We start from the raw sequence: 24,509 nt of genomic DNA, 5'->3' as shown, positions 1-24,509 counted from the left end.
ACAAAATAAAATAGCACTCCTCACTTGTTGGACTGCATCTTCAGAAGCTTCCCCTCTTCTGCTACGGTCTATACAGTATTTTTCAGATAGTGCAGCAGTTTGTGTTCCAGAGCTGCCCTTCCTTCTGTGGACAGGAAGATGCAATCACTGTCACATACATACCCCTGGCTCCTACCTCAAACCAGCCATATATATCTACAGTGTACAGTATATATATATATATATATATAACTCCCACTTTTGTGTCTACATGTATTCGATTACACCGAGGAACAGCGACATGACAGACCCCACAGTGCTTGAGCACTAAGAATACATAGGATTTCCATTCATTTCAATAGACAGAGCAACCAGAAGGTTTGATCCGAGATTACTGATTTATAGAAAATGTTTAGCTTCTCTATAGATCACAGTGTCACATCTTCAAGAAATTGCAGACAGCTGGAAACAGACTTTAATCCAAATAATATTTATTATACATATGAAGTGTTCCGTAGTTTACAATGAAGATCATAAAACCCAATGAATATGGGAAGAAGAAAGTGTTTCCTCCAGCCGTCTCATTTTCACTTCCCTGCGTCTTCACTGGGTTTCAGCTCCCTGCAGAAAGAAATACTATAAGTGTCTATTCAGTAGATAAGAAAAAAAGAAGATCAATACAGAGAAAAGAATAAATCCTTGTTGAATCCAGTTTGGCCATCTCTCTGATCGTTGGCTACTGTAAATGGAAATAAATAAAAAATCACTCACCATTTGTTCGCTGGCTTCTCATTCCGTGTAAACGCTCCCTGCCCCACATAAAGGGTGAAGCACTGAGTGAGAAGCCCGCGATCCAGGGGCGAAGTCTGTCTGTCATTTAGCCGAATGTCAGCCCATGTAAAAGGGCCATAAGGCCTCCTGCACACAGGCGGATTTTCATTGCGAAATCCGGAGTGGGATTCCGCCTCTGGATTCTGCAGCAAATCCAGCCCATAGCACGCTATGAGAAAACGTGATTTCCTGCCCACGAGCGAAAATCGATTGCGATTTTCCACTCGTGGGGGAGAAATTGCAGCATGCAGCGATTTTGTGGGGCTACGCACGGCCGGCTTCTATTGAATATGTGATCAAAATAAGGAAAAAAACTTTTGCGCTCCGTTAATCTGTATCGGTGTACATCAGGATCTTACTTGTTATGGGGTGCCCGATCTCCTGGCACCCCTCACATCCAGAGAAGCAGAAAAGCCCAGCTGAGAAGAACGTGTTCTTGTAGATGAAATTTAATATGTTTAAAACGAATTGACAATGCTGCGACGCGTTTCGGCTTATGCCAAGCCTTTCTCAAGATGCACTTTTGCCCGTGAATGTTGCCCAGCACGTAGCCATCTTGCAATCAACAGAATCCCAGACGGACCCCATTCTACTTCAGAGGTCGGTTACGCCCCCTTTAGTTCTGTGATACAATTCTGGCATAACACCATGGCTCCTGCTACAAACGGGCGCCCCGATGGTAGCCTGGCCGGCCCCAGAGAACATGCGCAGACGTCGCCCCGATGGTAGCCTGGCCGGCCCCAGAGAACATGCGCAGACATCGCCCGTCACCCGCAGACCGTCTCACCTCTGATAGAGAATACTTTTGTTCTTGTAGAGGTCCATCCGGGAGTCATTCCACTTGTCCAGCCAGTACCCGAGCAGGAATGAGGCCGGCAGGAGCGCGTACGTCCACGCCTCGCGGATCTGAGCCATCACATTCACCATGGCGGCTGCGGGGAAAGCAGACAAGTCAGTGGCCGTTTACACCAAACAGTTATCATTTGAACAGGGAATGAGGACAGAGTTCGTTGGGCCGCCTGGTTATGCCGGCAGATACATCATTGGCGCGCTCATACGAGAAATCGTTCCATCGCTCACATTCGCGGTATAAGGGACGGAGTGCGACTGAACGATCGCGGTTTACAATGATGATTTTTCTGCCTGCATAAAACAAACGATGACCAAAAGGCAAACGATTTATCATGTGGTCATTGGCTGCGCTTACACGGAACGATTAGTGTGCATCTTAACGAATGGTTCCGTGTAAATGGGCCTATACTCCATATGACCCTGCGCACTGATCCCCAGCCATGTATAGTATCTCCCACACCGAGGCCAGCTGTCCCCCTCCAGGCTCAGGGACACCCCGCCACACCCCCCCGGTAACTACCCGTCTTCACCTGTCACCGTGTGCGGCCCGAGTACTAATGGCTGGAGAAAGGACACCGGGCGATACCACTGCTAGGCCGGGGAGGGGGAGATACTGTGTTCAATACCGTCCACACTTCACTATGGAGACAGGGTGATACCTATTCAGGTGAAGCTGAACGCCCTGCCGTGGGTAGAAGGATTCGGCAACGGTTTCTTTCAGTGTAGCTTATTTTTCAGGCTTCCCCTTCCTTGTAACATGGATCATTCGGGGCTAGTTCCGGTCATGCGCAGTAAGGACAGTGTACCGGCGGGTGCTGTAGGGGGTGACGCCGGTGTACGGGGGGCTGAGGCCGCGGTACCGGAGAGGGGATTCTCCGCTGTTGTCTGCAGGTGAGATACTGTCACACAGCCGGACTGTAAGGTTGTGTTCACACTTGGCTTATGAATGGCGGTCTCCCCGCGTATCTCCGGGGCTTTATGGAGTATTACTTGCACCCCAAAAGCTGCTGTCAGAACCCCGCATGTGTGTTACCAGGAGCCGCAGTGATGTATGGTGTTATCTGCGGATTGGCTTCTACAGGTGAACTACCAGATTTTTGGAGAAAAGTGCAATTAAAAATCTGTGTTTTGCGGTAAACCGCGTGCGGTTTTCCTGGCGGTTGCTGCCGTGTAACGTGGCCATCAGGAACGCCGTAGGAGAGGCAAAGCTGCAAGCCAGTCACCGCGTGCGAACACAGACCAGGGGCCGCCTACACGGGCGAATATCGCGCAAAATGTGTTAAAATGAACCAAAAGGTGTGATAATTGTTACGTCTAAACGCAAAACGTCGTTTACTACTCGCCTGTCGCTCACCTTCACCAGCATACAAATCATGGCCGGTTCGCTCACTTCTTGCTGCGTCTAAACGCTCCCCGCTGAGCGGGAAACCAGCGAGACGCTAGCGATACTCAGAGGTGATCCGCCTGGCTAAACGCTTGCAGGAGCGCCAACCCCTGGCGGTGACGTCACCCGCACGTTTAGCCGACAGTCGTCCTGAGTCAATGAAGGATGCGGCCAGACTCACGCGGGTGTATGTACGCATGTAACACGCAGAGGGCAGGACACGTTCATATGCATGTAACACGCAGAGGGCAGGACCCGTTCATACGCATGTAACACGCAGAGGGCCGGACACGTTCGTACGCTTGTAACACGCAGAGGGCAGGACACGTTCATATGCATGTAACACGCAGAGGGCCGGACACGTTCGTATGCATGTAACACGCAGAGGGCAGGACACGTTCGTACGCATGTAACACGCAGAGGGCAGGACACGTTCGTACGCTTGTAACACGCAGAGGGCAGGACACGATCGTACGCTTGTAACACGCAGAGGGCAGGACACGTTCGTACGCATGTAACACGCAGAGGGCAGGACACGTTCGTACGCATGTAACACGCAGAGGGCAGGACACGTTCGTACGCATGTAACACGCAGAGGGCAGGACACGTTCGTACGCATGTAACACGCAGAGGGCAGGACACGTTGGTACGCATGTAACACGCAGAGGGCAGGACACGTTGGTACGCATGTAACACGCAGAGGGCAGGACACGTTGGTACGCTTGTAACACGCAGAGGGCAGGACACGTTCGTACGCTTGTAACACGCAGAGGGCAGGACACGTTCGTACGCTTGTAACACGCAGAGGGCAGGACACGTTCGTACGCTTGTAACACGCAGAGGGCAGGACACGTTCGTACGCTTGTAACACGCAGAGGGCAGGACCCGTTCGTACGCTTGTAACACGCAGAGGGCAGGACACGTTCGTACGCTTGTAACACGCAGAGGGCAGGACCCGTTCGTACGCTTGTAACACGCAGAGGGCAGGACCCGTTCGTACGCTTGTAACACGCAGAGGGCAGGACCCGTTCGTACGCTTGTAACACGCAGAGGGCAGGACCCGTTCGTACGCTTGTAACACGCAGAGGGCAGGACCCGTTCGTACGCTTGTAACACGCAGAGGGCAGGACCCGTTCGTACGCTTGTAACACGCAGAGGGCAGGACCCGTTCGTACGCTTGTAACACGCAGAGGGCAGGACCCGTTCGTACGCTTGTAACACGCAGAGGGCAGGACCCGTTCGTACGCTTGTAACACGCAGAGGGCAGGACCCGTTCGTACGCTTGTAACACGCAGAGGGCAGGACCCGTTCGTACGCATGTAACACGCAGAGGGCAGGACCCGTTCGTACGCATGTAACACGCAGAGGGCAGGACCCGTTCGTACGCATGTAACACGCAGAGGGCAGGACCCGTTCGTACGCATGTAACACGCAGAGGGCAGGACCCGTTCGTACGCATGTAACACGCAGAGGGCAGGACCCGTTCGTACGCATGTAACACGCAGAGGGCAGGACCCGTTCGTACGCATGTAACACGCAGAGGGCAGGACCCGTTCGTACGCTTGTAACACGCAGAGGGCAGGACCCGTTCGTACGCTTGTAACACGCAGAGGGCAGGACCCGTTCGTACGCATGTAACACGCAGAGGGCAGGACCCGTTCGTACGCATGTAACACGCAGAGGGCAGGACCCGTTCGTACGCATGTAACACGCAGAGGGCAGGACCCGTTCGTACGCTTGTAACACGCAGAGGGCAGGACCCGTTCGTACGCTTGTAACACGCAGAGGGCAGGACCCGTTCGTACGCTTGTAACACGCAGAGGGCAGGACCCGTTCGTACGCTTGTAACACGCAGAGGGCAGGACCCGTTCGTACGCTTGTAACACGCAGAGGGCAGGACCCGTTCGTACGCTTGTAACACGCAGAGGGCAGGACCCGTTCGTACGCTTGTAACACGCAGAGGGCAGGACCCGTTCGTACGCTTGTAACACGCAGAGGGCAGGACCCGTTCGTACGCTTGTAACACGCAGAGGGCAGGACCCGTTCGTACGCTTGTAACACGCAGAGGGCAGGACCCGTTCGTACGCTTGTAACACGCAGAGGGCAGGACACGTTCGTACGCATGCGCATATTTTCTTACGAATTCTGGTTGCGCAAAAAAATGACAGCACGCTCTATTTTACTGGACGTCTACGCACCCCAGAGAAGTAACTCGTTACTGCACATCTGTAACTCATTAGACTAATTAGCCGGATGAACGTGCCTTGTGGGCACAAAAAGTGCAGTAAATGAGATGGACGTGCGAGAATGCAAAGTCCGTTCCACAAAAACACTGCGCTCATACGTGCACAAATACGTGTACGCTTATGTGAAGGGGCGGAAGCCTCACACAGGCAGGTTTTTTTTAGAGCATTTAGTGGATGTTTTTAACACCCGCTAAAAACACTTCACTTAACTCTTTGCAATCCAATTTTGGATTCAGGGTTTCCTAGGGGGTTTTCTCTTTCTGCCATTATACAATGGCGCCATCTGCTGGATAGAGCCAGTACTGCAGTATAGGACATTCTGGAGAGCAGGAGGAGATAAGAGCATACACATGGTGGATACCCCAGAGAGCGCAACTTCCCACCATATGACTTGACAGAAGCCGGAAGGGCTTGGTTGCCCAACACATGTGCCGTCCAGTGCCGGGGCAGTTTATAGCGAAATCGAAGGAACGGAGTTGACCAGCAACCCCAGCCGTCCTCCAGTTGATCTCCATATGGGTGGGGGGGGGGGGCCTTCACACTGGGGAGAAAATCAGGCTATTTTCTCGCAATGCAAGAGTGAGTGAAAACGCCTGATTATGAAACCAATGATTTTCAATGGCTTCATTCTCATTTGCGATGTTTTCACTCCTTCGATGCTGCAAAAATAAACAAATCGCAGCGTGCCCATTCTTTTAGGGATATCGCCCATTGATGGGGCCAGTGGCAGCAGTGCCAGCCCCATTGAAAGCAACGGGAGAACATTGCGATCCCCTGCCGCGGCTGTGACAGCTTCAGCAGGGGAGTCCTTCAGCTGCGCAGGGAGGTGAGGCTGTCACATCCAGGGGTTTCGCCTTGTTCTCAATGGGACCGGCAGCAGCGTCGGCCCCACTGAAAGTAAAGGGAGAACATCATGATCCTCTGCCGTCACAGCAGTGGCAGGGGATTCCTTCATCTCCGTGAGGAGTCCCCTTATCACTGAACACCTGCCGCTGCTGTCACTGTTCAGTGATGAGGGGACTCCACGCAGGGATGAAGGAATCCCCTGTCACAGCAGCGGCAGAGGATCGCAATGTTCTCCCATTGCTTTCGATGGGGCTGCCGCTGCTGCCGGCCCATGGAAAGCAATGAGATGAAGGGGTTCACCACAGTGATGTGTGGATGTTCTCACATGAAAACGCCTCGCATGGATTGCAAGGGCGATATTGGATCGTAAATCGGGGCCCGATATCGCTCTCACCAGTGTGCAGGAGCCCTAAGGCTGGCAGATAAAGTATCTGGGTTGGCTTGCAGCTCAGGACGTCCTGCCATCCAGTCTCAACAGCAGGACAGCCAATTATACAGTTTTTACTTGGACTGTGAGCCCGGTTTGGGGTATTGTGAAGGATCTCCCGGTGTCCTTGGCTCTGGGTTTGTTTTCTCCATGTATTGAAGGCAATCTGGCTGGCTTTATTTAAATGTTTCCATGTTGTTGTGCTCATTTATAGCACGACCGTACCAGGTGAGCATAACGGCTATTTACGGGGTTTTTACTACCATTCATTGGTGCGATCACAGTACAGGGGGCGCTCACAGTCACTTCCTCTGAGCCCGAGGAGCCCCTGTCCTATAAGTGCCCAGCAGCTGTCTCTCTAGACATCTGAGTAGGGTGCTTTATGACTGCCTTGTAGGATATCTTTCATACTTGGAGGTGTAAGTAAGACTTGTTACTGACGTGAAGCTCTTGGATGGGCGTACGATTAGGGTCTCTGGGGTACTGGCAGCCAGGGATTATTGACGTTGCATGCTATAATTCTCAATGCAGATGCTGTAAAGGTTTTCATGGGTTTCCACTTATTTATGTATTTTCAGGGCCTGAATTAAGATGACGTCTATCATCAAGCTGACGACGCTCTCCGGAGCCCAGGAGGAGTCCGCGCTCTGTTACTTGCTGCAGGTCGACGAGTTCCGCTTTCTTCTTGATTGTGGCTGGGATGAGAACTTCTCCATGGACATTATAGAATCTATTAAAAAGTATGTGTCTGAGGATGGCAAATGTGTTCTGTACAAAGTGAAATATTTTGAGGAGTTTTCAAATTTCATAATCTGTACATCCAAATCCCCACACCAGAGCTATCCATCTCTGATCACCAGTGCAGTCACTGTGTACATACATTACTTATCCTTTACTGATCCTGAGTTACATTCTGTATTATACTCCAGAGCTGCACTCACTATTCTCCTGGTGGAGTCACTGTGTACATACATTACTTATCCTGTACTGATCCTGAGTTACATTCTGTATTATACTCCAGAGCTGCACTCACTATTCTCCTGGTGGAGTCACTGTGTACACACATTACATTACTGATCCTGAGTTACATCCTGTATTATACTCCAGAGCTGCACTCACTATTCTGCTTATGTAGTCACTGTGTACATACATTACATTCCTTATCCTGTACTGATCCAGTGTTATACTCCAGAGCTGCACTCACTATTCTGCTGCTGGAGTCACTGTGTACATACATTACATTACTTATCCTGTACTGATCCTGAGTTACATCCTGTATTATACTCCAGAGCTGTACTCGCTATTCTGCTGCTGGAGTCATTGTGTACATACATTACATTACTTATCCTGTACTGATCCTGAGTTATATCATGTATTATACTCCAGAGCTGCACTCACTATTCTGCTGGTGAAGTAACTGTGTACATATATTACATTACTTATCCTATACTGATCCTGAGTTACATCCAGTATTATACTCCAGAGCTGCACTCACTATTCTGCTGCTGGAGTCACTGTGTACATACATTACATTACTTATCCTGTACTGATCCTGAGTTATAGCCTGTATTATACTTTATTGGTTGTCTGTGTCACAAAATAAAATTTACGCCAATTTCTGGCTTAGATTATATCAAATCCATCATGCAGAAGGAAAAAGTTGCAAACCTTTGTGAATAACAATTTTCTGCTGAAATTTGCAGCCTTTTTATGTCCCAAAAACTGGCACAAATTGTATAATAAATTCCCCCAAAATGTATTATAAGGATGCAAAATTTCATTTTATAAGTCCTTCAGGAGAAGTTTGTCACCAGGTTTTTTTCTACCCCTGAGGGCAGCATAACGTAGTGACAGAGTCCCTGATTCCAGTTTTTTGCCACTTAGTTATTTACTTTTTCAGTAATTTTCATAAAATCTATAGTGCAACCCCAGAACCGGAGTTCTTGATATTTATAACTGCCAGCTCCACTGCCACGTCGCCGGGAATTTTGGTCTGCATGGTATAGGGAGGAAGCTGACAGTCACAGGGGGAGCCTGCTGCTCAAAAATACTGTGTTGTATGAAAGCTCTTGTAAGTGATCCAGACCTGGAATCGGAGTTTCTGTGCCTACTTTATTGCTCTCCTATAGGGGCAGCATAGACGTGGTTACAAACTCCCTTTTTACAGCTCTCAAATATTTTATGGTTCAACCTCCTTTTTATTATTTTTTTCTTTCTTTCTAGATATGTCCATCAAGTAGACGCTGTCCTCCTTTCTCATCCAGATCCCCTTCACCTGGGAGCGCTCCCCTATGCAGTTGGTAAACTGGGGTTAAACTGTGCCATCTATGCCACTATCCCAGTGTACAAGATGGGCCAGATGTTCATGTATGATCTGTACCAGGTCTGTACGGCTCTCTGTGTTTCCCTTGTCATCTTTATAAATTAATCTGGTCCGTTGTACAAGATGAAAGCTGCAATTTCTTGTTTCAGTCTCGGCACAACACAGAGGATTTCAACTTGTACACTCTGGATGATGTGGACTCTGCTTTCGATAAAATACAACAACTAAAATTCTCCCAAATTGTACATTTGAAAGGTAAGGCGCTGGTTTACTTAAGGCCCTTACACAGGACGATTATCATTCTGATTGTTCAGGCTCCTGCACTCCCGCAGGGTTTTGAAGATAATCATCCCATGTAAAAGCATGCAGATACTGAATAACTGCACGAGAGTAATTCAGTTTTAAGCATGATTAACATCCGACCGACACATCGTTCAGTGTAAACGGCAGCCATTTGGTACTGAATGGCCGCTGCTTACAGTGAATGGAGAGGGGCGGCGGAGAGCGGGGAGCGAACTTTCCTCCGGCCATCCCACCTCCCTGCTGGCCGTGGTGTGAGCGACCCAGCGACACTCGGTCCTGTGTAGCAGCACGGGAGCGAGTATACACAGTAACGAGTGTTGGGCATCGTTTGCGCGACACTCGTTACGTGTAAAAGGGCCTTTTAGTCTTTTGCTTTTAACACTTGTCCAGTATTAAATATGTTTATTTTAAAGGGGTAACTGGATGATTATCACTAATGGTGTATAATTAGAATAAACCATCAGTTTCTTATTGGTGATGGTTGAACATCTAAAACTGCAATTGGTCTTTCTCCCAGGCCAGGCGCTATATCATGTTGCAGTACAGCCCCATTCAAATCAATTGGTGGGACAAAGGGCTATAACATTCTATGCATTAATTGGATGTCTCAAGCCTACCATTCCGTTATTAAAAGGGGTTGTCTTATGTAGATAACTCCTGGCCTTTTACACTTCAAAGAGGGAGGTTCCCTGTTTGTGACCCTTCCCCACCCAACCTCTATGAGCCAGAACAAAGAGTGGCTTCTGTTCTGGCATACTGGAACTATCTTTATGGCCCATTTACATGAGACGATAATCATTCAGATTCCTGCGCTCCTGCAGGAATTTGAACAATAATCGTCCCGTGTAAATGCATGCAGAAAACTGGACGACACACCATAATTTTTTTAATGACTGTCTGCTTACAGTGAATAGTGGCGGATGGGGGGGGAGGGAACGCTCCCGGGCCCACTTCGCCACCATTCCTGCAGGGCTCTGAGCGATGCCAATGATACTCGCTACTGTATTAACAGCACAGGAGCGAACATCGCTGGGGCAAGCTGCCAGGAATCGTTTGCCCAACAGCACATCTCGTATAAATGGGCCATTATTCTGTCTGTTACAGTTAATGTGCCATTTATGGGTTGTCTGCTATCTTGATTGCTTCATCTCCGTAACATATGGTTCCCCTAATGCAACCATTATGCTGTGGCTTTGCAAAGAGGTATCTATTCTAAGATGTAGTCCCAGCAATCAGAATGCAAAACCTCTCTTATTTGCACATAGGGTTAGAATCCCTTTAAAGGAAATCATTTTTTTTTTATACAAGCGATTGATAAGTCAACAGAATTTTTTTTTCAGGTAAAGGTCATGGTTTGTCCATCACTCCTTTACCGGCTGGCCATATGATTGGAGGAACCATATGGAAAATTGTCAAGGATGGAGAGGAAGAGATTGTGTATGCCGTGGACTTCAATCACAAGAGAGAGATGTAAGCCTGTAACTGTTGAGGGTTGTAGTATGATGGGGATCTTGGATGCGCAGCTTGGATTATAAATTACTATATATCCTGTTTCTTTTTCAGACATCTGAACGGTTGCTCTTTGGAGATGATCAGTCGGCCATCCCTGCTTATCACTGACTCCTTTAATGCCACCTATGTCCAACCCAGAAGAAAACAACGAGATGAACAACTGCTCAGTGCGTGTGAATCTCTTCATATTTGTCCTTGTCAACGGCTACTGGTCATGACATTTCTAATGGTCCCAGATATATTCAGTGTGGACAGGAGTTTGTGTGTTGGGAATCTCTGCTAGACATTTACAGCTTTGTGCAACTGATGACCCTTTTACACGGGACGATTATCGTTTAGAATCAAACAAATCTTTGCGCAAATTTTAACGATAATCGTCCTGTGTAAATGCATGCAATGACTGAACAAGAATTCTTTAGTTTCTGCATGCAGAAACTTAAACGGTGAGCCATTCAGTGTAAACAGCAGTTGTTTATTGTGAATGGAGGTGGGAGGGAGAGCGCTTCCTAACCACCCCACCTCCATGCCGGCAGCGCTGTGAGCAATGCCAACGATACTCGCTGCTATGTAAGAGCACAGAAGCAAGCATCACTTGGATAAGCAAGCATCACTTGGATAAGCTGCAGAGCATCGTTTGCCCGAGTAAATGGACTATTAGTACTTTGTTTAAAGTTGGAGACATGCAGTCATGTGTGCAGGATTTAAAGGTTTTTCTAGGGGAAATACTAGATAAGTCATCAATAGTTGATCACCTGAGATCCACCGCTTCGGACCACCACTTGATTGGGCGCCCACTGTCAGTGCCACAATACAAAGGGGTACGGAATAAAAGCTGTTGCTCCAACCCCTGTGTAGTTGCCAGTACTTGTAGCTGCAGATGTAGCTCCCATTGATTTCAATGAGACCCAGGCTGGAGTTACAACCATCGGCCGCTACACAGGGGTTAGAGCAGCAGCTTCCGCTCCGCAGCTCTGTGCGTAGCGGCTCTGACAGCGGGTTTCTGACCACCTGGGTTACCAAGTGGAAGACCCTAGCCAATCAACTATTGATGACCTATTGATTGACGTCATCAATAGTATTTCCCTGGAAAATCTCTTTAAAGAGGCTTTCCTGCCAGAAAAAAATGAAGCAATGCTGCATCGGCTCCCCATACCAAGAACTTATGGCAGAGTTTCTGCCATCTGTAAGCCCCCAACAATCCGCTACTAATATCAGGGGAATTTGTGGCACTTACACATTGCTGCAGGGACAAAAAGATTATTGCATGTGCCTATTGAAGTCTGCATGTGAACTTTTAATACACAGGTGTTATGAGTCCCTCTTTAATGTAGCAGTCCGGCCTGTCATCTTGACGTGGCCACTACTTGCTGTAAGGCTAAAATGTTTCCGTTGTTAGGCTATCTGTCTAGGTGGGAACTGTTTCCCTTATTTTTTTCCTAATGTAAGTGCTAATAGATAATTATGTTCAATATGACTATTTTGCAATATGTAAGGCAGATAGACATTGGGAGATGAGTTGCTCATTCTAAAACCAATACTACACAGTGACGTGTATTTTTCTCTACAGCGAATGTCCTGGAGACCTTACGAGGAGATGGAAATGTGTTGATTGCAGTTGACACTGCTGGGAGAGTCTTGGAACTTGCGCAGCTTCTTGACCAGATTTGGAGAACCAAAGATGCCGGCCTTGGAGTGTACTCTTTAGCGCTTCTCAATAACGTCAGCTACAATGTGGTGGAGTTCTCAAAGTCTCAGGTGAGTCACAACATTATATTTAGATACAAATCGATGATTGATCTGAAAATCTGGCCATGTACTAGGTACTGTTCAACCCTTATGCCATTCAGAAGCACTCTGTATTTTCCGATGTGTGTTCTAACATGTCTTTGCAATTATACAGTCCCCAAATTTTCATTCCACTATATAAGGCCAGCATTATTATTGACTACAAGAGCACTCCAGGCACTTCTTTTAAATGGCTGCATCTATTGTGTTACTTGCTCCTCCCGTGTAAGTGATGTTCTTTTCTGTGCAAGTTTTTCCTACTTGCTATTTACTTTTTTGCTCTTGTTACAGGTGGAGTGGATGAGCGACAAGCTCATGAGATGTTTTGAAGACAAGAGAAACAATCCCTTTCAATTCCGTCACCTGTCCCTGTGTCATGGCTTTGCTGATCTAGCTCGTGTCCCTAGTCCTAAGGTTGTACTGGCCAGCCAGCCTGACCTTGAGTGTGGATTTTCCAGGGAGCTGTTTATTCAGTGGTGCCAAGACCCCAAAAATTCTATTATCCTAACATATAGGACCAGTCCTGGGACTCTCACCCGTTTTTTGATTGACAACCCTGCAGAAAAAATCATAGATATAGAGGTAAAGACCGATGTTCTTTTCTATGCAGGGCAGCCATACATTGCCTGCCACATTCAACACTGTGCTATACCAAAGAGTGATTTTTTTTTTCCCCACTGGAGTGCTTCTTTAACTTCTTTAAAGAGCATGCATACCATAGAGGAAACCTATTCTATTCCTATATTCCTTGTAAACCTTCACATAGATCCCTCTCTTGACAAGCTCAGCAACTAGTGCAACAATCATGGGGTTACATCTGCCTCCCCCCCCCCCCCCCCCCATAAAAACAGTATGGACAGACCAGTTCTGACTCTCCAGTGTGTGTATTGGAGCGTAATAGCATGAAATGGCAGGGGGCGGAGCCCTACCTACTTTTAACCCTTTGCAATCCAATTTGGGATTCAGGGCTTCCTAGGGGTCTTTCTCTTTCTGCCATTCTACAATGGCGCTGTCTGCTGGCTAGAGCCAGTACTGTAGTATGTGACATGCCGGAGAGGCCCCCGACAACAGTGCGGCCAGTAATATACAGTAAGAATACCCTGCTGGACGTCTTACGACATTGGAGCTGTACAGCCTTCAATCAGAATGTCTTCAGACGTCAGACAGTGGATTGGAAAGGGTTAATTTTTTTTGTGGGAATCATCTACATTCTATGCATGCCATTGTCTGCTATACTAACTCTCTAGAATGTAATAATTTAATTTCTATCCATGAACATGATTTGCTTACAGCTTAGAAAACGAGTAAAACTTGAAGGAAGGGAACTAGAGGAGTATCTGGAAAAAGAAAAGCTGAAGAAGGAGGCTGCAAAAAAACTGGAACAGTCGAAAGAGTATGTCCTACTACTTCTGGAGTTTGTAGGCTTGTGCAGGTTTCGTCTTCTCCACCTCTCTGACAATCTCGTCTCCTCTTTCCTTTAGAGCGGACATTGATTCCAGCGATGAGAGTGATGTTGAAGAAGACATTGACCAGCCCATGGCCCACAAGACCAAACACGATCTGATGATGAAAAACGAAGGCAACAGAAAAGGCAGCTTTTTCAAGCAGGCGAAAAAGTCTCACCCCATGTTTCCCGCTCCTGAAGAGCGAATAAAATGGGACGAATATGGTGAAATTATAAAGTAAGCGACTGAGTGCTCCTCCTGTTGTGTGTTCGTTTAGTTTTTGTGATCTATACTAATCCTTCACATTCATGATTTCTATATTTTAATGAAGGCCTGAAGATTTCCTAGTTCCTGAACTCCAAGCAACAGAGGAAGAGAAGAACAAGCTGGAATCTGGACTGACCAATGGTGAGGAACCGATGGACCAAGACTTATCAGATGTTCCCACGAAATGTGTTTCCGCAACTGAGGCAATGGAGATCAAGTGAGTGAACCTGCAGTGGAGTTATAGGCTGTTGCCTTAATAAAAGGGGCTGAATTTTTTTACACATAGACATAAAAAACATTAATTGCCTGTACCTAATAGTCGTAAGGAACGTTTATTTTTAACACTTACAGATATGTGAACCTTTGTCTTGTAAATATATTTAGCTATGTTTCATTGTGCCTAGAGCGGTTCAAGTTGCACTATGCTGTTTGCTAATTGTAGGTTTGGTTCTTTTATTTTCAGTGTTTGCTTTCTCTTACATGGCTCCTTCTGGAGCTGCAAGTTCAGAGCTCAGTGGGTGTCCCTTGTGAAGCTGCTCTCTCCCCCTCTCTTTTCTCAATGCTTTAGATTGTGTGCCTTCATCTCCTTCACCCTCCCACTCTCACACTAATTTGACTCTGCCAACTGATTTCTTGCAGAAATGTAGTTCAGAAGGCTTTTAATAAATATCATGATGTGTGTAATCAGATATTTCTTGATTTGTAGATTATAACCACTAACATCAACCTGCTGCATATAGGTCTACATATAAGCTATGGAAATCAAATGGTGGGAGATGTGTGTTCTAAACAATTTGAAAAGTTGTATAGGTGGACATACTCTTTTAAAAGGGTTTCCCAGGACTCATGTTATCAATCCCATCATTAGAATAAGTTACCATCAAATCAGGGAGGAGGGGGCCGACTCCCGGTGCCACTGCCAAATGGCTGTTTGAAGGTGCCTCTGCACTGACTAGTGCTGCTGCCTCTTCATTGACCTGTGATGTCACTTCCTTTGCTCAGATCGCCTTTGTGCAGCTCAGTCCCATGCAAGTGAATGAGATTTAATTGCAATACTAGGCACAGCCACTATACAGTGTACAGCACACGCTGCGCCTGGTATACAATGGCGAGGTTCAGTGGCTGGTGTGCAGGGAGTCCGACTCCTCACTAATGAGCTTATAGTACAGGCTAAAACCTGATCAGACCTGCTTATAGGATACAATAGAAGTAGAGAAGTGTTTATACTAGGACTGCAATTGGAAGAAGACATAGAAGTATTGGTTGTATTTAGGACTATTTACAGTTTGCATGACACAGATTTTATTAATGATTCCAGTAAACATCTTTATTTTTGCCCTCAGAGCTAGGGTCACGTACATTGATTATGAGGGCCGGTCTGATGGAGACTCCATCAAGAAGATCATCAACCAGATGAAGCCTCGTCAGCTGGTAATTGTTCATGGACCACCTAAGGCGAGTCAGGACCTTGCGGAGGCCTGCCGAGCGTTTGGAGGCAAAGATATTAAAGTTTACACCCCAAAACTTCATGAGACAGTGGACGCAACGAGTGAAACTCACATTTACCAGGTAATGTCTGTCTGTGTGTGTGTGTGTGTGTGTGTGTGTGTGTGTGTGTGTGTGTGTGTGTGTGTGTGTGTGTGTGTGTGTGTGTGTGTGTGTGTATGTATATGTGTATATATATATATATTATATATAGTATTTTTAAGTTGCACTGCATCAAATGATTTTTTGTTTCTAAACAGGTACGATTAAAAGACTCCCTAGTGAGTTCCCTCAAGTTTTGCAAAGCGAAAGACACAGAGCTAGCTTGGATCGATGGTGTCCTGGATATGAGGGTGTCAAAGGTAGACACAGGAGTTATCTTGGAAGATGGGGAGTTAAAAGAAGAAGTTGAAGATTCTGAAATGCAAGTAGATACTCCGGCCATTGATTCCAGCGCCATCGCTCAGCAGAAAGTTATTAAGAGCCTGTTTGGAGATGATGATAAGGATTTTTCAGAGGAAAGTGAAGTCATCCCCACTCTGGAACCACTGCCAAGTAATGAAGTATGTGGTTTATCCTGCAATTAAGCTTTCACATTTCTCTAAACTTATGTAATCTTTGCTTTGCTATTTTTTTTCTTTGTCTATGAATGGGAACAGCCTGGTTTACATTTAGGAGGTGAAAACCTATCCTAAGGCCGCCTGCACACGGGCGGAAATCCCGCCGCGGGATTTCCGCCACTGAAAGTTTGCATAGGAGTGCATTACAATACGCACTCCTATGCAGACGGCCGCGCGAAATCTCGCGCGGCAAACGAACCGCGACATGTCCTATTTTTGTGCGGGGCACGCACTCACCCGGCCGCCGGCTCCGGTCTGCGCATGCGCCGGCTGCGCCGCAGCTGGCACTTGAAAGAGCTGGGGCCGCCAGGCGCGGGAGAGTACGCGCTCGTCCCTGCAGGCTCTCGGGTCGGGTCCCGCGGCGAGAATTCTCGCTGCTAGATCCGACCCGCTCGTGTGCAGGCGGCCTAAAGGGCTATTTCTTACAGCTAAGAGTTTGCTACAGTTGTACGGAGTTTATGCATTTCATTACGAGCTAAACACACCAGCAGCATAAATTATACCTGCACTGATACACTATCAATCTGAAGCCTAAACCTAAACATTCTAGCTCTGTCTACACTGAATACATTTGTAGCAAAGCCAAAGCTGTGGGATATATTTGGCCTTTAAAGGGGTTGTACCAGAATTACAAGTTATTTCCTAGCAACAGGATAGGTGATGACGTGCTGATCTGTGGGGGTGTCTCGGTGGGGACCATGTCACCCTTTTTTCTCAGCTGCATTGACGTTAGTCAATGAAGTACTGGCCGAGCACATGGTCGGCGCTCCGTTTCAATGGAGCTGACAAATACCCGAGCGCTTGCCACTCTATCTCCACAGTTCCATTGAAAATGAATGGAGTGGCAGTTTGTTTGCGTGATCGTCATTCCACTGATTCTCCTCACTACAGGCGTGTGCGCGAGTCTGCAGTGAGGAGGCTGGAAGGAAACAGGACTACCATTCTTGGAATCTGGGGGGGGTTATCGGCAGCAAGTTATTCTCTGTCCTGTTAATAGGGGATAACTTGTATTTGTGGTACAGCCCCTTTAGGCCTCATATCCACGGGGACAGATCCGCAGCGGTTCACCCGCACGCGTGATCCGCGCCCTATAGGGATGCATTGGACACCGCAGGTAATTACCTGCGAATGTCATTTTCCCTTGAGGCACGGATTGCGTCTGCGGGAAAACACCCGCAGCATGCTCCATTTTAGTGCGGGTCTCCCGTGAGGATGGCTCCCGCAGGCTTCTATTGAAGCCTATGGAAGCCACCCGGATCCGCGGCACCAAAAAAGGAGTGCATGCGCGCGGCGCGCTGCCGGCGTGCCGAGCACATCCGCCGGGCCGAAGAAAGAGGATCCAGCCGCGACGGAGGGCAGATCCGCAGCGTCTGGACAGGTAAGTAAATTCTTCTTTTAAGGCCTCATGTCCGCGGGAAAGGAGGGACCCACTGCGAGATTCTGCATGAAGAATCCGCGGTGGGCCTGATTTTCCCCGTGGACATGAGGCCTTAAGGTTTTCAGCATGTAAGCTAACAGATGTCCTGGGGAGGAACTGGAAGATAAAGTATATTTAATAGCTACAGATTTTATTTTCCTAAAAATTATACAATGAGCTTGATTTAGGACTCCTACGTAAAGGGGGTACTCTACTAATTTAACAACATTGGCTGTCGTTTGCGGTCTGTGGAAAACACCACCTAGAATGTAACTGGGGTTGGTTGATGAGACCTGAGAGGAGAGGGTTGTGAAGTGGGAGTGGTGCCAACACTATATTGTTTGTTCCAGTCAGCCACCCATCCTCTCCAATTTTAGTTGCATTTCTGGAACTGGTTTCTCACAGGCTGCTGACAGCTGCCATTTTGTTCATTTCCTGGACAACCTCTTTAAATAAAGATGATGAGTGGTGGCATCGCTGCTCAGATCCTTGACTCTGCACCTGGGACAGCTGCAGTGCTCATGAGGAGTCTTAGTTTTAGATGGGTACCAGAAAAATACTTGCTTTGCTGGGTACTACTCAGCAAAATAGACTCTGAATACATTTAATAAGACATTGTTAAAAAAAAAAAATAAATACTCTCGCCCATATATGAACTCTATTTTTTTAATACACATTATCGATATTTTCCCTTAGAGTTTTTTCACGTTCCTCGGAACACATCGCCCATTGTTTTCAATGGGGCTTTAAAGACATTGCATAGGACTCACAAGACCTGCACTGTGCACACGAGTGCAATGTTTCCCATTAAAATCAGTTGGAAACGCTTGCGATTTTTCTATCGCGCGTGAAGATCGGAATTTCACAGAAGCGATGCGTTATTGCCTGAAAACCGCCTCGCATCTGAGGGTAAAACACAATATAGGGCTGAGTTTCTCGGTCCAATATTGCGCTCGCCTGTGTGAATGTAGCCTCATTAACATCTAATGGGATGGAGAGGGCTTCTGACAGCAGCTAGTATGTATCATTTGATTTCCCAGGTTCCAGGACATCCGTCCGTGTTTATGAACGAGCCCAGGCTTTCTGACTTCAAGCAAGTCCTACTGCGCGAGGGAATCCAAGCAGAATTTGTTGGGGGTGTCCTTGTCTGTAACAATGTGGTTGCAGTTCGCAGGGTAAGTGGTAAAAAACAAAATGGTTTATGTCTGAATTAGGGTGACTACCCACTAGCGGTGTTTTTTTTTTTACTGCGAATTCGCTGCATTTTTTTTTTTTTTTCCAGATGTCTATGGGACTTTCTAATGTTAAAATCACAACGCACCAAAAACGCAAGTTGCTGTTTTTGGTGCGTTGCAATTTTAACATTAGAAAGTCCCATAGACATCTGGGTAAAAAAAACGCTGTAAATTCGCAGCTGAAAAAAACGCTAGTGGGGTAGTCACTCTTAAAGGGGTTGTCCCGTTTCGATGCAGGGACCTAAAAAAAAAACCGCTCAGCGCTTACCTTAATCCCCGCGCTCCGGTGACTTCTATACTTACCGACTGAAGATGGCCGCCGGGATCCTCTTCCTCCGTGGACCGCAGCTCTTCTGTGCGGTCCATTGCCGATTCCAGCCTCCTGATTGGCTGGAATCGGCACGTGACGGGGTGGAGCTACACGGAGCCCCATTGAAGAAAGCAGAAGACCCGGACTGCGCAAGCGCGTCTAATTTGGCCATTCGACCATTTTAGACGGCGAAAATTAGACGGCAACCATGGAGACGAGGACGCCAGCAACGGAGCAGGTAAGTGAAAAACTTTTTATAACTTCTGTATGGCTCATAATTAATGCACAATGTACATTACAAAGTGCATTATTATGGCCATACAGAAGTGTATGACCCCACTTGCTGCCGCGGGACAACCCCTTTAATTGTCCAAAAATGTTGCCCATACATCAAAAAAAAGTGGTCTTTGAAACTTTGGGTGTATTTAAAGGGGTTGTCTCGCGAAAGCAAGTGGGGTTAAGTACTTCTGTATGGCCCTATTAATGCACTTTGTAATATACATTGTGCATTAAATATGAGCCATACAGAAGTTATTCACTTACCTGCTCCGTTGCTGGCGTCCCTGTCTCCATGGCTCCGTCTAATTTCGGTGTCTTCTTGCTTTTTTAGACGCGCTTGCGCAGATGGATCTTCTCCCTTCGGCTCCGCTCTGCAGCAGCGGCGTTTTGGCTCCGCCCCCTTGTACGCGGCATCGCGTAGCTCCGCCCCGTCACATGTGCCGATTCCAGCCAATCAGGAGGCTGGAATCGGCACATGTGACGGGGGCGGAGCCGAAACGCCGCTGCTGCCGAGCCAAGCCGAAGGGAGAAGACCCATCTGCACAAGCGCGTCTAAAAAAGCAAGAAGACACCGAAATTAGACGGAGCCATGGAGACAGGGACGCCAGCAACGGAGCAGGTAAGTGAATAACTTCTGTATGGCTCATATTTAATGCACGATGTATATTACAAAGTGCATTAATATGGCCATACAGAAGTGTATAACCCCACTTGCTTTCGCGGGACAACCCCTTTAATGCACGATGTATATTACAAAGTGCATTAATATGGCCATACAGAAGTACTTAACCCCACTTGCTTTCGCGAGACAACCCCTTTAAGTATCTTCTGTACAATTCTCCACAAAATAGCGCTATGTAAATGAGCAGTCCTCATTATATGCAGTGGTCTATGAAGCCATGGAGGCTTCAGGTAAAGCTTTTGCACACGTCATCCAAGCTATGACTGACTCAATAACACAAAGCAGATTTGATTAACCTTGAGATTCCTTTTGTGTTTTCAGACTGAGACGGGGCGCATCGGGTTAGAGGGCTGCATCTGCGAGGACTTTTATAAGATAAGAGAACTTTTATATGCACAGTACGCCATTGTGTAAGCCACGTTTTCTGGACTTGGCCTGTGTGACACCAGACCTGGTGAACGTCAGTGAACAAACAACATTCACCTTTTCTTTTTCTCCTGTTATAAATTATTTTTATATTTTTGTATCACAAACCTCACAACTGGAAAGTCAGTTGCTTGTAGGTTGTACTGGTTTATAATATCAATAGATCTGAGTGCAGCCATAGTTATAGAAAGGGCAAATTTTGTACCAGATGTAGTGATCATGATTAGGGAATCTGGATGCATTTAAAGGGTGTAGTCCGCTTCCAACCAGTTTATATACAGATATAATTTACAAAATTGGAGTCACTTTACTTATATTATTATAGTAGTGCATGCATTACATTACTTATCCTGTACGGGTCCTGAGTTATATCCTGTATTATACTCCAGAGCTGCACTCACTATTCTGCTGGTGGAGCCACTGTGTACATACATTACACTACTTATCCTGTACGGGTCCTGAGTTACATCCTGTATTATACTCCAGAGCTGCACTCACTATTCTGCTGGTGGAGCCACTGTGTACATACATTACACTACTCTTCCTGTACGGATCCTGAGTGATATCCTGTATTATACTCCAGAGCTGCACTCACTGTTCCGCTAGTTATTAGAAATTCAGCCAGTTTGTGGACAGACATCAGCTTGACATTCATTAAGCTCCTACAATGCAGGGGGTGTTAATTTCCTGGTCGTCATCCCAACGGCTAGGGATGGGCCGTCGTGATTACTCCCGGAAAAAGGACTTACCGGTAAGTAATCTGTATATTGCCTGGCCGTCATCACGACAGCCCGTAGTAAATGGGGCCGTCATATTGACTCCCGGAAAAGGGACTATTTTTTTTTTTTTCCTACTACAGATCACTGTACACTATTTTGTGCAAAGATACTTCCCAAAATGCAAAGCGGCAGAACAAGCTTTGTGCTGTGACTGAACAGGCAGGAAATGCTGAGAAGTGTAATCTCTGAATTCTGTAGAATTGTGAGTGCAGCTCTGGGGTACACAATACCCAGGATATAACGCAATATCAGTTTAAGATAAGCAGTGTACGCACACAGTGACTCCAATAGAATAGTGCAGGATGTAACACAGGATCAATACAGGCTAAGGTATGTAATGCCCACAGTGACTCCACTAGTAATGGAGATACATTTTCTGTGACCACATGAATATATGATTTCAACTTAACAGATTTTGAACTGGAAAAGTAAAATTTAAATATAATTTTTTAATGTAAAAAATGCCAACTCTTAGAGCACCTTTTTATGGATCTTTCAATGATTCCCATATTTAGATACAAATATTTCAATAGACCATATTTTACTAAAATGATATCAAACAAAGACAGTTAAACTAAGGAAAATTAATAATGCACTTTAACTCATGAAAAAAACCAAGGCCAGGGTAAAAATACATGTCAAATGGTTATTTAGGGCTTTATTGTACTTCGCGCTTTCTTTAAATATCAAATCCAAGAAATTAACTGTACCACCTGACTGGTGTCCACCCTGAAGCTGTCTTGGGCTTAACCTTTAAATAAAGCAGGTGTTATAATGTCTGGGGCACCTTATTGGCACGATGGATGCGCCAAATACCCATGGAAGATCTAGGAATGCCCTGGAAGAACAAGCAGCACAAGAGCCCAGCGGACTGACCGAATGACTGACAACACGCATGCGCCAGCTGTCAATTGGCAAATAAACGTATGCAAGTGGTAATTGCTTATGTTGTTGGTGCCCCTAGACACTGATTTGAAGGTCTCTGATCCAGTGAGTGAGCCTGATTTACAAAGCTTCTATGTGTATTGTAACAACACCAATCCCAGTGATACACACTGTTAATTGTAATATACTAAAGGGAATCTGTCATTCTGGGGCCAGGGATGTAAGTTCTCAAACCTGCCGCTAAGTGCATCGAGTAGGCTACTTAGTCGCGCACATAGGCGAGCGCTAAGCATTCCTTACATTCTGTGTAGTCCACTCAATGCAACTAGCGGATTTGAGCGCTGGGGAAATGGCAGGGAAGGTAAGTCTAAAACGTCTATCCCCAGACTTGGTGTGTCAGCTTAGCTGATAGGACTCTAAATGCCAGAACTTGTGCTGGATACATGAACTTGATCTCTACTATATCATATTAACCAATAATCATGTAGCTGTTGCTATATGCTTGGAAAAGTGGAACTGAAATGTGTCAAGCTACTTCCTGAATGATTCTACTCTAATGTATCGATACTGACTTTTAGCGACAGCGGTGTCACATGTATGAGGGTCCTGCAGTAAGTAACTGTTTGACATGCATTTTTCCATGGCCTTGGTCTATTTAATGTGGTGTTTTTTCTTTTTCACTGATTTTCATTATTTGTTTCATATGCTATTAGTAAAGTATTGTCTGCTGAAGTATTGGTATCCTTGTGTGGGAATCCTTCATAGATCCAGACCTGGTGCTTTGAGAGCTGGAATTGGTGTGGTTTTTTTTCAAATTTTAAATCTTTTTGTTTGGCTAGAGTAGAATTAGCCGGTTGCGGCCAGCAATTTTCTAAGGAAAAAACTTCCTTAACCCATCCATTTGTTTAGATTCTACATGACATTGCTTTGTTTTATATTGGATTCTCTTTTTATAGTTTTCCTATAGATCAGAGAGGTGCAGTAACAGTACAGGTCTATGCTCGAGATCTACATAAAACTACTTCTGATTTCCTTGCTATGTCATTTTATGTGTCAGGGTTGGCTGCCTCGGCAGTGTGATACGATATGATGCCTCTGTTATCTGAGGCGTTTAGTTGCTTTTGTAAAATAAACTATGTGTAAATGACTACTGCATCCGCTGTGTTTACAGATAGTCATGTTTGCATGAAAATGTTTTTTTTCTCATGCTATATTGATGGTTTTCTTGAAATAATAAAAAAAAAATCATTTGTGTTTTTTGAATGTTTCATATCATTGGATGAACACCGGGGGGCACCAAGGTTACAGGCACATTCAGCTTTGGAAATATTCCCCACGGAATGTGCTTTTTTTCGTGGATTTGCACATGCTATTTGCATGGATCCCACACACCTATTAATCCCGGTCACTGAGGCTAATCCACATGCAGACTTTCCAATGCGGATCTTGTGTACAGAAGAGACGTATCTGTCACCCCCCCAAACCCCACCTTGTGGTACAAATTAGTGATTGTGAGGTTTATGTGTGTGTTGTTTTCTATTTGTATAGCATTTATATTTTCAGTTTCTGTTCCGATCACCGCTCACTATCCAGTATCCTTATCACTGATACATTAGAGGAAGAACCCTCCCATAGGTAGCAGATTTATTGTCCTCCCTAAACAAGTACATTTCTAGAATTGCCCACTGACCTTCACATTTACTAATATGCTGTATTTTAACCTTAATTGTTATTTCCACCACTAGATGTCGCTATTCCATGACTGTATAGTAGCAGCATTCTCTTTAGGGAGAGCACTGTGGAGGTATTATTCCATCTCCATTATCAGTAGTAGCATTCACTCGCTGACTGTAATTCATTTATACATTGGTGGAAGTTACTTCTAGAAATCTATGCCTCTTTTATAGCAGGGATGCACAACCTAGTCCAAGGGCCACGATGTCAGATTGGAACACAATAAAACAAAGCATACTTACACTTTCAAATGATGATTCAGAATAAGCTGCCGCGTGTGTACATGAGGAGTAACGCTATTTCTGGCCATTATGACTTGTATTCTGTGTTTATCACTAGTTTCCCCATTGCAGGCTTTAGTTCTCAGTTTTGTCTGAGCTGGTCGGTGACGGCTAGTTACTATGAGTCCTTCTATACACTATACATGGAGAAAACGGATTCTGTTCGCTGGCTTTAT

General features: G+C 46.1%; 2 protein-coding genes across 5 annotated transcripts; one reads left to right on the top strand and one right to left on the bottom strand.

The window, feature by feature from the left end:
• Window positions 1–453: 453 nt before the first annotated feature.
• NDUFB1 (NADH:ubiquinone oxidoreductase subunit B1) lies at window positions 454–2,460 on the bottom strand. 4 transcript variants are annotated; one of them, XM_066607537.1, is made up of 3 exons: window positions 2,322–2,460; window positions 1,598–1,742; window positions 454–600 (listed from the first exon to the last, which is right to left on the bottom strand). In XM_066607537.1, exons 2-3 carry the CDS (start codon window positions 1,735–1,737, stop codon window positions 567–569), a joined length of 174 nt encoding a protein of 57 aa, XP_066463634.1. In that variant the 5' UTR covers window positions 1,738–1,742; window positions 2,322–2,460; the 3' UTR covers window positions 454–566. The 4 variants fall into 4 exon arrangements, with proteins under 4 accessions (XP_066463634.1, XP_066463633.1, XP_066463635.1 ...); XM_066607536.1 differs by having other exon boundaries at window positions 2,193–2,332; XM_066607538.1 differs by lacking the exon at window positions 2,322–2,460 and adding an exon at window positions 2,183–2,314.
• Window positions 2,425–23,577, top strand: CPSF2 (cleavage and polyadenylation specific factor 2). Its single transcript, XM_066607535.1, has 15 exons — window positions 2,425–2,553; window positions 7,144–7,305; window positions 8,789–8,948; window positions 9,038–9,143; window positions 10,532–10,661; window positions 10,755–10,870; window positions 12,271–12,458; window positions 12,780–13,070; window positions 13,781–13,881; window positions 13,970–14,170; window positions 14,265–14,417; window positions 15,544–15,769; window positions 15,946–16,248; window positions 18,763–18,897; window positions 20,550–23,577. Exons 2-15 carry the CDS (start codon window positions 7,157–7,159, stop codon window positions 20,640–20,642), a joined length of 2,352 nt encoding a protein of 783 aa, XP_066463632.1. The 5' UTR covers window positions 2,425–2,553; window positions 7,144–7,156; the 3' UTR covers window positions 20,643–23,577.
• Window positions 23,578–24,509: the final 932 nt, after the last annotated feature.

This window comes from Eleutherodactylus coqui, chromosome 6 (genome assembly GCF_035609145.1).
Source record: "Eleutherodactylus coqui strain aEleCoq1 chromosome 6, aEleCoq1.hap1, whole genome shotgun sequence".
Taxonomy (NCBI): domain Eukaryota; kingdom Metazoa; phylum Chordata; class Amphibia; order Anura; family Eleutherodactylidae; genus Eleutherodactylus; species Eleutherodactylus coqui.
The sequence above is the reverse complement of the archived record's forward strand: the minus strand, read 5'-3'. Positions and strand labels throughout refer to the sequence as shown.

Excerpts from the sequence above, each read along its gene's own strand:
- NDUFB1 (XM_066607537.1), bottom strand. The coding sequence starts at position 1,737 with ATGGTGAATGTGATGGCTCAGATCCGCGAGGCGTGGACGTACGCGCTC. Across the intron at positions 601-1,597 it reads AAAAGTATTCTCTATCAGAG|GGAGCTGAAACCCAGTGAAG; the intron begins GTGAGACGGTCT and ends TTCTTTCTGCAG.
- CPSF2 (XM_066607535.1), top strand. The coding sequence starts at position 7,157 with ATGACGTCTATCATCAAGCTGACGACGCTCTCCGGAGCCCAGGAGGAG. Across the intron at positions 8,949-9,037 it reads TCATGTATGATCTGTACCAG|TCTCGGCACAACACAGAGGA; the intron begins GTCTGTACGGCT and ends TTCTTGTTTCAG. Across the intron at positions 16,249-18,762 it reads AACCACTGCCAAGTAATGAA|GTTCCAGGACATCCGTCCGT; the intron begins GTATGTGGTTTA and ends TTGATTTCCCAG.